Source organism: Alligator mississippiensis, chromosome 11, assembly GCF_030867095.1.
Source record: "Alligator mississippiensis isolate rAllMis1 chromosome 11, rAllMis1, whole genome shotgun sequence".
Lineage (NCBI taxonomy): Eukaryota > Metazoa > Chordata > Crocodylia > Alligatoridae > Alligator > Alligator mississippiensis.
Window position 1 is genome coordinate 54,065,827 of NC_081834.1, and position 10,731 is coordinate 54,076,557.

Genomic DNA, 10,731 nt, shown 5'->3' on the forward strand with positions numbered 1-10,731 from the left:
AGAGAGACCAAAATCTGTTGTATAGATGAAGAAGTGTTTACAGAAAAGGATCTAGAGGGGATAAAGAAAAGTAGAAGGATACCATAGGAGAGAAAGATGTAGATAAAAAATTGGTTGGGAGAGAGAAAGTGGTGAGTGAGAGGACACAAATGGGAACAGAGTAAAAAGGATGGAGAGGGGTACACAGAGAGGGAGAGAGGCAGAAAGTAGGAGACAAATCGAGAGCGAGAAATATGCAGAGAGCTAAAAAGCGTGAGTCGGAAAGGTCTGCAGAAGGGGAGAGGATGCAGGAGTGCGTGGCCATCTGTCTGCAAGGCTGCGTGCCCTGCCACAGCCTAGACCTGTTCTCTTTGGGCTCACAAAGAAACCCGGTCTCTGTCCTGGAGAGACGCTAGTTCAGCTCTGAAGCCTCATGTTTTTGGCTGTGCTTGGCTCCCATCCATGGCTCAGGATCCCTCTCCCCAGCTCTAAAAGCCATGGCTGTCGGGGGAGGAGGCCGGTGGGGTGGGAGAGGGTGGAGCAGATCGTGAATGGAAGCTGAAGCTGTGCCTGGCATTGGGCACTTGGCTGGGAGCAGGCATGGAGCCCGGGGGAGCTGCATCCCAAACACAGCATGAGACTCCTGCCACAGTGGGAGCCCCCGAGGGAGTGACCTCTCACCCATGGGCCTTTCCCACGTGCGGTCACAGTGCTGTGCGCAGCATACACATCCTGCCCTGCCACAGGCTCCCCCGCGCTCCAGGACTCATTTCCCAGCCCTCAGGCCTGCCTCGGCACTTGTTAAATAACTCAGTCCCCGCAGCACGTGGAGAGCTGTCAAGCCCTGTCTTTTTAAACAGGAGTGGAAGGGCAAGGGATGGGGGTGGGATAACCGTGGCAGTGACCAGAGGCCCCTATTATTTATGGCGCTACATCCAGGCACTGGCACAGTGGTGGCTGACTGCACACCACCATTGGCAGGAGAGCAGCTGGCGCTGTCCTCTGTGGCACTGCCACCCCAGCTGTTGCGCTGCTCTGCTGTGTCTCTTGTCTTTACATGACTGTGAGATGGGCTGGGAAAGCTGTTATCCTGTTTCCCGGTTTGAGCGCAAGGCTGAAAACGATGTGCAGCAGAGCTGTGTGGACGTGAGAACGAGGAGCTGGGTGTGGGAGGGAAGTGGGATCCGGAGGGTGCGGCTGAGAGTCGGACTCGGGGAATCTCCCTTGTGTGAGAGGAGAGTGGAGTGTAATGGTTAGAGTAGTGCAGCGCTGGGAATCCAGGCTCCTGGGCTCTTTTCATTGCTCAGTTATTCACACTGTGTAAGAAGGACCCTACCCGTTACCAGAGTGGGAATGGTTGTCCAGGGCCGTTCTCCCCTCCTTCACCCCTCTCCCTCCACTTGTCCTTTCTTACCTTTTATGTGTTTGCTGGGGCATCTTGCCCCTGGTAGAGGTCCCTCCCCCCTCACTTTCCTGGCTACTTGGTTCTGATCCCCCCCCCGCTCTCCCTTCCTTCCACTTCATCTCCGTGTGTCTTCTGCCTGTGCTCCGGTGGTGCAAACTCACAGGCAGGGGAACCTGAAGAAAGTTGGTCACGGGGTCCAGGTGCAGGCAGAGCCTGGTGACCCAGGGCCAGAAGTAGAGGGGTCGTGTGACCCAGTGATCCCTGTATAAAGCCCAGCCTCAGGCCAGGGCAGCAGTCTGGCTGTGGAAGCTTTCAGGCATGGGGTCTTCTCTGAGAGATATCAGGACCAGAGTCCAGACTGCGGTGAGAGGACTCAGGAGGCATCCCCAAGTGAAGAGAAGCTAGGGACCTGTTTGGGAAGCAATCTGAGCACCCCAGCCACTTTTTGTTTCGTTTTCCTGTCTACTTGGAGCCCACCACCTAGGGGCATGGAAACCCCATGCGGGACATTCCTTTGAACTGGGACTGGGACTTGAATTGTGTAGTTCTCGTGTTCCCTGGGGGGCCGGGTTGTGGCTGTAGGGGAGGCAGAGACCACTGAAAAGGGGTGACTGGGGGCACCCGGAACTTGAAATTGTGTTGAGTTGACAGGGGAGAAAGACTAGAATAGGTTTTGTGGCCGTATGAGGCCAAGCTGGCTCGGACTTTAAAGCAGGGGTGTTAAAGTACCTTTTGGGCCCACATGAGTTTGAGCTTTCCTGGACTGTAAGGCAGGAGATGTCAGCAAAAAAGCAGGACTCAAGGCTTCCAGCTGCGTTATGTAGTGGATATATTTGGGAGGTGGATTCTGAGGCCGTGGGTGAGAGTGGAGCCGAGCCAGGAGCTTGCAGCTTTGAACAGTGGGCCCTGAGCTAGGGGGCTCAGCGTGAGTAAAGTTGGGAGAAGGCCTGGAGGAGGAGCCTTGGACCAACGAGAGCCAACTCTTCAGAAGTGTGCCTTGCCTTCTGTGCAGCCTCTACTATTAATTCTGACAACACAACATGGCAGGTGAGACTGCTGAATAGGGGAGAGACCAGAGAGTGTGGGCACTAGTAGGCCTCTAGAGGTGAGTGCCCTTTAGTGGCGCTCGTAAGCAGCATACAGTCTGATCAATATGTACATTAATATTGGGGTTAGACAGTTCATGTGTTGGTCATAGCACACTCGCCTGCTGCCATCCCAGCCAGCCTGGGAGCCAGGAAAAGTGCCCAGAAGTGTGAAACTGGTAATCCTTGTGGAGATAGAGATTGTAGTTTGGAGATGCTCCCTTTGCTTAGACTAGAGGCTGGGAGCAGTGGGTGAAAAGGGCTTGGAAGGTAAGCCATATGAGGAAAGTTCCTGCTGCTGTATGATGCTGTATGATCCTACCTTGAGCAGAGGGTTGGACTAGGTGATCTCTAGAGGTTCCTTCCAACCCTACTCTTATATGATCCTATGAAATGCAAATGATGATCATGGTGTGGTGGTGAGCCTGCGTGAAGCACTAAGGGAGTGGGGACCCTGACTAGGAAAAATGGAGTATTTGGGTGCAAAGGGGTAGCTTCTATTAGACTTCCCATCCCATGATTTGGTGTAGGTAGGTATTGTAGGTGTAGGTGGGAATACAGCACTCTTGCCTGTAAAGATCTAGTAGTTGCTGGACTCAATGACCTACGATTTGGGTTGGAGGCTTATAAGGATCTTGGTCTAATCAGCTAAATTTCAGGGTGGAGAGTTCCTGAATGATGGACAGGGGAGCCAAGGATGTAGTACAGTGGGCTAGGTAGCACTATACCACCACCCCGTGATCTGGTATATCTCAGGGGTCAGCAGCCTCTGCCCTGTGGAATGGATCTGGCCTGTAAAATGATTGGAACTGGCTTGCTGCACTAAATGGTTGCTAACCCATGGTTTAGCAGAATATGTGCTGCATTAGCTGGCAAATCAACTGACCGCAAAGCTTGTCGGGGTATGGGCTTCTGGCCAATGATCTGGTGTCAAGAGGAAGTGAGTAATAAAGGAGGTGGCCAATGCTTTAAGGCTGTATGAAATGGGGCACTGATCCATTGGGCATAGGAACATGCATAGGATGGGGTGTGGGATGCTGGACTAGTTGGCTGGTGACGTGTTGCAGACATTCTGGTTGCCCCAAACCTGTCTGGTTCAGTGGTGCCTGAGCTGCAACAAGAGATGGAGCAGATTAGGCTAGATGGCTCGTGACACTTTGGCTAAGGCGGGAGGTCAGGACACTGACCTGACTATATTGGTGCTCTGGTCTGGGCTGGATTTTTCTTTCTCCCTGTTTCAACGCTATCAGGAAAGCCCTGCGCCGTGTGTGTGATTCCTTTGAGTGACTCTGGGGAGGCTCCATGCTGGGACATCCCTCACCTGACTTCAACAAAGGGGATTTTGGTGGATGCCTGGCACAAGTCGCGCTAGCAGAGGTGGAGCCTCAGTCAGAGGTACTGATGCCCCTGACTCTTCTGCACTTCCAGTTATTGCTTTATAAACCACACGTGTTCACAGCTCACTGCTTCAGGGCACTGTTGGGGGAAGCACACAATACTGGGGTCCTGGGGGCACTTTGTGGGGTGGCTAGGGAACAACCAAGGTCCCAGCAGGAGAGAAGACCCTCACCCCTACCCCCACTCTGCTTCTAGGCATGCGGTAATTGGAAATATTTTTTCTAAATTGAACCTGGATATTTTTTTTCTCCCCACCACCTGCTGTGGCTATGAATTCCAATTTAATTCCACATTGCATAAATTAAGTATTTTACTTGTTAGTTGTAAACCTGGTGCCTACTGATTTCAGCAGGCATCCCTTACTTCTAGTGTTCTGGACCTGGCAACCAACAGTTCCCTGTTCACTTCATCCTTACCCCTCATGATTTTATACACCTTTACCATGGCCCCTGTCTCAGTCTTCTGCTTTTCAAACTGATACCCTCTAGGTACATCTATAAGAGATGCTTTACTGTGCAGTAGCATAGTTTACTGCACATTTAGTGTCACATCTACACATGCACATGCTTACTGTGCAATAAAAGTTGTTACTCATGAGCAAATTTGCTACCTGCAAATGCAAGTAGCAAATATATTCATGAGTACTGTGTAGTAATACACAGTGTGGTAGCAACTAAGTTTGGTGCCCGGGGCAAAGCCCGCAGCAGCAGCCTACCCTCACCCCGCGTGCAGATCCAGGGGGTACATGCTCCCCCATGCTTCCTGGGAGTTCACACAGCAGTGGAGCTGCTCTTCCCCAGTCCCTGCACCCCCCCCCCGCCCCAAATGAGCAACTTGTGGCTCCATCCCATGCTGCCTATTGGTGCCCCTTTGCTTCAGCACCCAGGGCAGTTGCCCCACTTGCCCCTCCCTGCCAGGCCCATTGTTGTCCAGGCCTGCAGGATGCTGCAGGCTCCTGCCAGGCCTGTCAGCACCCTGGTCCAGCTTTAGGAAGCTTCTGGCCACCAGGGCCAGCTCCAGCTGCCCAAGGGCAACCCCCAGTAGCCTGCCAGGAGCCTGGCATTGCCTTGCTGCACAGCTGCCATCCCTGTGCCATGCCCCTGCTCTTGGAACTGCAGGCAGATTCCCAAGCCTGGCAGCACAGAGACAGCTGTGTGGAGGCCTAGAGAGCTGGCATGGGAGCCCTGATGGAGGACCTTATCACTGCCCATGCCAGATCCCACCACCCGGCACCCCAGCTGGTTGCAGGAGACTGGTGACCTTGTGGAGCTGTGGGGTGAGGCAAAGGTGCAGCAGCAGTTCACACAGAGCAGGTGCTCCAATGCCCATGTCTATGATGGCTGTCAGGCTGGATGTGGGAGCTTGGGCATGACTGGTCAGCACAGCAGTGCAACATAAATCTTAGACCTTGAGGGCACAGTGGGTCACCATCCCTGACTATAACTGGCAGTTGGGGAATGCCCACAAGTCCATGTGATGAGCCCCAAAGATGAATATACCTCCTCTGCTCGTGCTTGTAGGGAGGCAGTTAGACGGGCCAAAGCTACCATGGAGCTGAGGATGGCAACCCAAGTAAACAAGAAATTGTTTTTTAGATATATGGGGAGTAAAAGGAAGGCCCAGGGAGGAATAGGACCCCTGCTAAATGGGCAGAAACAATTGGTGACGGACAGGGGGGACAAGGCTGAACTCCTCAATGAGTTCTTTGCCTCAGTGCTCCTAAGCGAGGGGCACGACAAGTCTCTCACTGGGGTTGTAGAGAGGCAGCAGCAAGGCGCCAGACTGCCATGTGTAGACCCTGAGATGCTGCAGAGTCACTTGGAAGAACTGGATGCCTTTAAGTCGGCAGGCCCGGATGAGCTCCATCCGAGGGTGCTGAAGGCACTGGCCGACATCATTGCAGAGCCACTGGCGGGAATATTCGAACGCTCGTGGCGCACGGGCCAAGTCCCGGAGGACTGGAAAAGGGCCACCGTGGTCCCCATTTTCAAAAAGGGGAGGAAGGAGGACCTGGGCAACTATAGGCCAGTCAGTCTCGCCTCCATCCTTGGCAAAGTCTTTGAAAAAATTATCAAGGCTCACATTTGTGAGAGCCCAGCAGGACAAATTATGCTGAGGGGAAACCAGCACGGGTTCGTAGCAGGCAGATCATGCCTGACCAATCTAGTCTCTTTTTATGACCAGGTTACGAAACGCCTGGACACAGGAGGAGGGGTGGATGTCATATACTTAGACTTCAGGAAGGCCTTCGATACGGTATCCCACCCCATACTGGTGAACAAGTTAAGAGGCTGTGACTTGGATGACTACACAGTCCGGTGGGTGATGAATTGGCTAGAGGGTCGCACCCAGAGAGTTGTGGTGGATGGGTTGGTTTCAACCTGGAAGGGTGTGGGCAGTGGGGTCCCGCAGGGCTCGGTCCTTGGACCTATACTCTTTAATGTCTTCATCAGTGACTTGGACGAGGGAGTCAAATGTACTCTGTCCAAGTTTGCAGATGACACAAAGCTATGGGGAGAAGTGGACATGCCGGAGGGCAGGGAACAGCTGCAGGCAGACCTGGACAGGTTGGACAAGTGGGCAGAAAACAACAGGATGCAGTTCAACAAGGAGAAATGCAAGGTGCTGCACCTAGGGAGGAAAAATGTCCAGCACACCTACAGCCTAGGGAATGACCTGCTGGGTGGCACAGAGGTGGAAAGGGATCTTGGAGTCCTAGTGGACTCCAAGATGAACATGAGTCGGCAGTGTGACGAAGCCATCAAAAAAACCAATGGCACTTTATCGTGCATCAGCAGATGCATGACGAATAGGTCCAAGGAGGTGATACTTCCCCTCTATCGGGCGCTGGTCAGACCGCAGTTGGAGTACTGCGTGCAATTCTGGGCGCCGCACTTCAAGAAGGATGCGGATAACCTGGAGAGGGTCCAGAGAAGGGCCACTCGTATGGTTAAGGGCCTGCAGACCGAGCCCTACGAGGAGAGACTAGAGAACCTGGACCTTTTCAGCCTCCGCAAGAGAAGGTTGAGAGGCGACCTTGTGGCCGCCTATAAGTTCATCACGGGGGCACAGAAAGGAATTGGTGAGTATTTATTCACCAAGGCGCCCCCGGGGGTTACAAGAAACAATGGCCACAAGCTAGCAGAGAGCAGATTTAGACTGGACATTAGGAAGAACTTCTTTACAGTTCGAGTGGCCAAGGTCTGGAATGGGCTCCCAAGGGAGGTGGTGCTCCCCCCTACCCTGGGGGTCTTCAAGAGGAGGTTAGATGAGTATCTAGCTGGGGTCATCTAGACCCAGCACTCTTTCCTGCCTATGCAGGGAGTCAGACTCGATGATCTATTGAGGTCCCTTCTGACCCTAACATCTATGAATCTATGAATCTATGCCCTATATGCTGCAGCTGACTGAGATCCTTGAGCTCTGGGACCCAAGCTGCACCCAACATATATGGCCTGCCTGAGTCCCTGTTCCAGCCTGGCACCCACGGTCATGTGTCACCAGGGGAGGGTCCCTCGGGGCACCAGCAGTCTGTCCTGGCAAGCTCCCCCCATAGCCCCCACCAGCAGCTCAGGGAGCCTGGGTCAGTGCCTGCCCTGATAGCTTCAGCCCCAAGACACATCCGGCCATGTCACTGCTGGGCATCAGCAGTGCCAACTCTTCCCCAGGGGTCACCTGCCCTTGCACCTGCATGCTGCACCCTGTGATTGAAGGACACCAGTGGGAGCTCCACACCATCACCATCAGCTGGGACACACCAGAGCCACTGGGCAGGCTAACCTTGCCCATATGGTAAGTCCCTCATTATGGGGAGGGACCTTCCCACTCTACCCCTAGCCCTGGCTCCTCCTCCCTGCCTGGGCCAGCCATGCTCTCTTGGCCCCCTGATTCCCTCCCACATCATGCAGGGAGACAGGAGAAAGTTCAAACCTTTATTGTGAAGTCCATGGCCCCGCAGCTAGGTGGGCATGGGCCTCTCACATGCTGAGGAACACATCAATGCTGGCAGCCATGTTCTGCTGAGCTGTGGGAAGTAGGAATGTGTAATGCAGCCACAGGTATTCCTGTAGGTGATGGCGGGTGATGCAGGGAAGCCTGGGTTTTTCCCTGCACTGTCAAAGCTCAGGGTCCCATGCCAGGTATGTAGGTTCACCTGTGGCATCAGCAGGGTGTAGTGGGTTGGGCACCCCGCGGTCTGTGCAAACAGCTCCTTGCGCAGTGCCTAGGACACATGCAGCAGTGGTGCACTTGGGTTACAGTGCTGGTGGGGGGGGAGGCAGCTGGCCTCAGGGCACCTCCCTGTAAAACTACGTGCAAAGATGCCTGGGGTGTGGGAAGCTCCTTGCCCCAGCCATTCAGGAACCCCATGGCCCCTGAACCCAGGAGCTGTGGGCTTCGCTGCAGCACAGCAGAGCAGTTGGCCTGCCGGAGAAGGTGGTGGGGCAGCACGGTGAGGGGGCGCGGCTGGTGGCTGCCTGGGCCCAGGCTTGCCCGGCCAACTTACCATGGTCCTACTGCACAGCAGTTTGTTGGTACTGTGCAGTAGCATCTGAAAAGAACCATGCAGGGACTAAATGACTGTGAGTACTAAGCATGCAAGTACTATACGACTGCACAGTAACGACTGCACAGTTCACCACTCATGTAGACATGGCCTCTGAGTCTGAGATTCTCACCTCCCACTTCTCAGAATAGTGCCAGAAGCACCAGACATGGCCTACCCCAGGCTAAGAGCACCACCCTTCATGCCAAAACTAGCTGACTGTTAAAAAAAGGATGCAAGAGTCACATGACTAGGAGAACATGCAAGAGGGAGCCTGATTCTGTAGCTGCAGGAGGAGGTCCTTGACATGGGAAACAAGGAGTCCTGGTTCTGCTCCCCAAATTGTTTATGCACTTGGCGTTCAATGGTCATTGGATAAAATTAATAGATATAACTGGGAACCCACTGGATGTGTTTCATGCAGACACACTTTGGACTCCAGGACTATACCAACCCTTTCCTCTCTGTAAGCCATCTGTAACTGGAGGAGTGAAGGATCTTCTCAGCACTGCCTACTTCCCACTTAGGTGGTTAGGACCCTTTGTAGTGAAGGTTGTGGGTTCAGATCCCTCTGAGACTGAGGTAAAGCCTCATTATGACAGAAATGCCTTCCTTACTGCTTTTGGGCAACATGTCAGGAAGAAAATGAAGGGCCAAATAAGATCAGCCTGTGGCACACAGTAGCTGGCCATGGATAAGATAAGAAAAGAGCAGGCTGAAGTAGAATTGCACTGCTGCGGTGAGAAGTGTGGTGTGAGGGCATGCCACAGACGGACTTAGCCACATCAGGAGGAGAACAGGCTGTGGATCATGATGTTTTTCTCCTCTGGGGGCAGAAACTTGATTTTCAATGAAAACCAATTTTGAGGGTAATTACATGTGATGTGTCACAGGAGAGAGAAGAGGCCCGAAGGACTGAAGAGAGTAAAAAGAAATGGGATATCTTGGGGCTAGAAGTGGAAAGAAGGGAAATGCTCCAGGAGGGGAACAGAGGGATGCATGTCCAGTGACTAATCCCAACCTAGAAGGCCTGGGTGTCTGGCTTTCTCCAAAGCAGTCTCCTTAGGGCCCCATGTACCTCCTTGTTCCTCAGTGTGTAGATTAGGGGGTTCAGGGTTGGGGAGAACATGGTGTAGAACAGGGAGACAATCTTGCCTTGATCCTTGGAGGGAGGCTGCAGGTACATGTAGATGGCCGGGCCATAGAAGAGTGACACCACAGCCAGGTGGGAGGTGCAGGTGCTGAAGGCTTTGCGCCTGGCCTCAGCTGAGCGGATCCTCACCACAGCAGCACCAATGTAGCCGTAGGAGACCAGGATGAGGCTCACAGGCACCACCAGGATAAGCACACTTACAGACAAGAGCACAGCCTCGTTGAAAGATGTGTCAACACAAGCCAACTTGAGCAGTGCGGGCATCTCACAGAAGATGTTATCAATATGGTTCCTACCACACCGGGGTACCTGCATAGTTGGCAAGGTATTTGCCAATGAAACGACCAGGCCACTGAGCCAGGAACCAGCAGCCATGAGCAGGCAGAGGCGATGGCTCATAATTGTTGTGTAGTGCAGGGGCCGGCAGACAGCAGCGTAGCGATCGAAGGCCATGACTGCCAGCAGGAGGCACTCTGTGGAACCCAGGCCAAAGGCGATGTAGAGCTGGGCCACGCACCTACCCCAGGAGATGAACTTGCGCGTACTGTGGAAGTTCACCAGCATCTGGGGGCCAACGCTGCTGGTGTAGCAGATGTCGAGGAAGGAGAGGTTGCTGAGGAAGAAGTACATGGGTGTGTGGAGACGGGGGTCCAGCTGGGAGATGACAATGATGGTGACATTCCCAAACAGCGTCATAATGTAGCAGATTAAAACAAACACATAAAACAGCAGCTCCAACTGTGGTTGATCAGACACCCCCACCAGGAAGAATCCCTCTACAGTACTCTGGTTTTCGTCAGGCTGATTCTCCCATGCTGTTTTGCTATGCATCACCTGTAGATACAGAAATAGCAAGGGTGACAAAGACCCTTCGGGCAGGAGGTGTGTGATAACAAGTATCGGAGCGTGACTGGCAGTGTCTGGTGCGTTTGAATCCTGGAGGGCTGTGCAGCTCAGTGAGCTGATGGTAATTACACCCTAGTGAGTGGATCTGGAAAAGGCTGGAGGGGTGGGATTGTGAACATTGGTATCAATGTAGAATCCATGACTAGGAAACGGTGCCAGGCGCAAGAGATGATGTGAGAATGTCTACAATGGGGATGTCCAACCTGTGGCTCATGGGCTGCATGTGGCCTATAAGGAGTTAGTTTGTAGTAGGGGTGTGCGA

The 10,731-nt window shown here is 53.4% G+C and overlaps 1 protein-coding gene across 1 annotated transcript; it reads right to left on the bottom strand.

Annotated features, from left to right (window-relative positions):
- Positions 1-9,431: 9,431 nt before the first annotated feature.
- On the bottom strand, positions 9,432-10,394 carry LOC102560551 (olfactory receptor 2G3). The gene has a single exon (XM_019478770.2). The coding sequence runs from the start codon at positions 10,392-10,394 to the stop codon at positions 9,432-9,434; it is 963 nt and encodes a 320-aa protein (XP_019334315.2).
- Between the last annotated feature and the right edge of the window lie 337 nt (positions 10,395-10,731).

Excerpts from the sequence above, each read along its gene's own strand:
- LOC102560551 (XM_019478770.2), bottom strand. The coding sequence starts at position 10,394 with ATGCATAGCAAAACAGCATGGGAGAATCAGCCTGACGAAAACCAGAGT.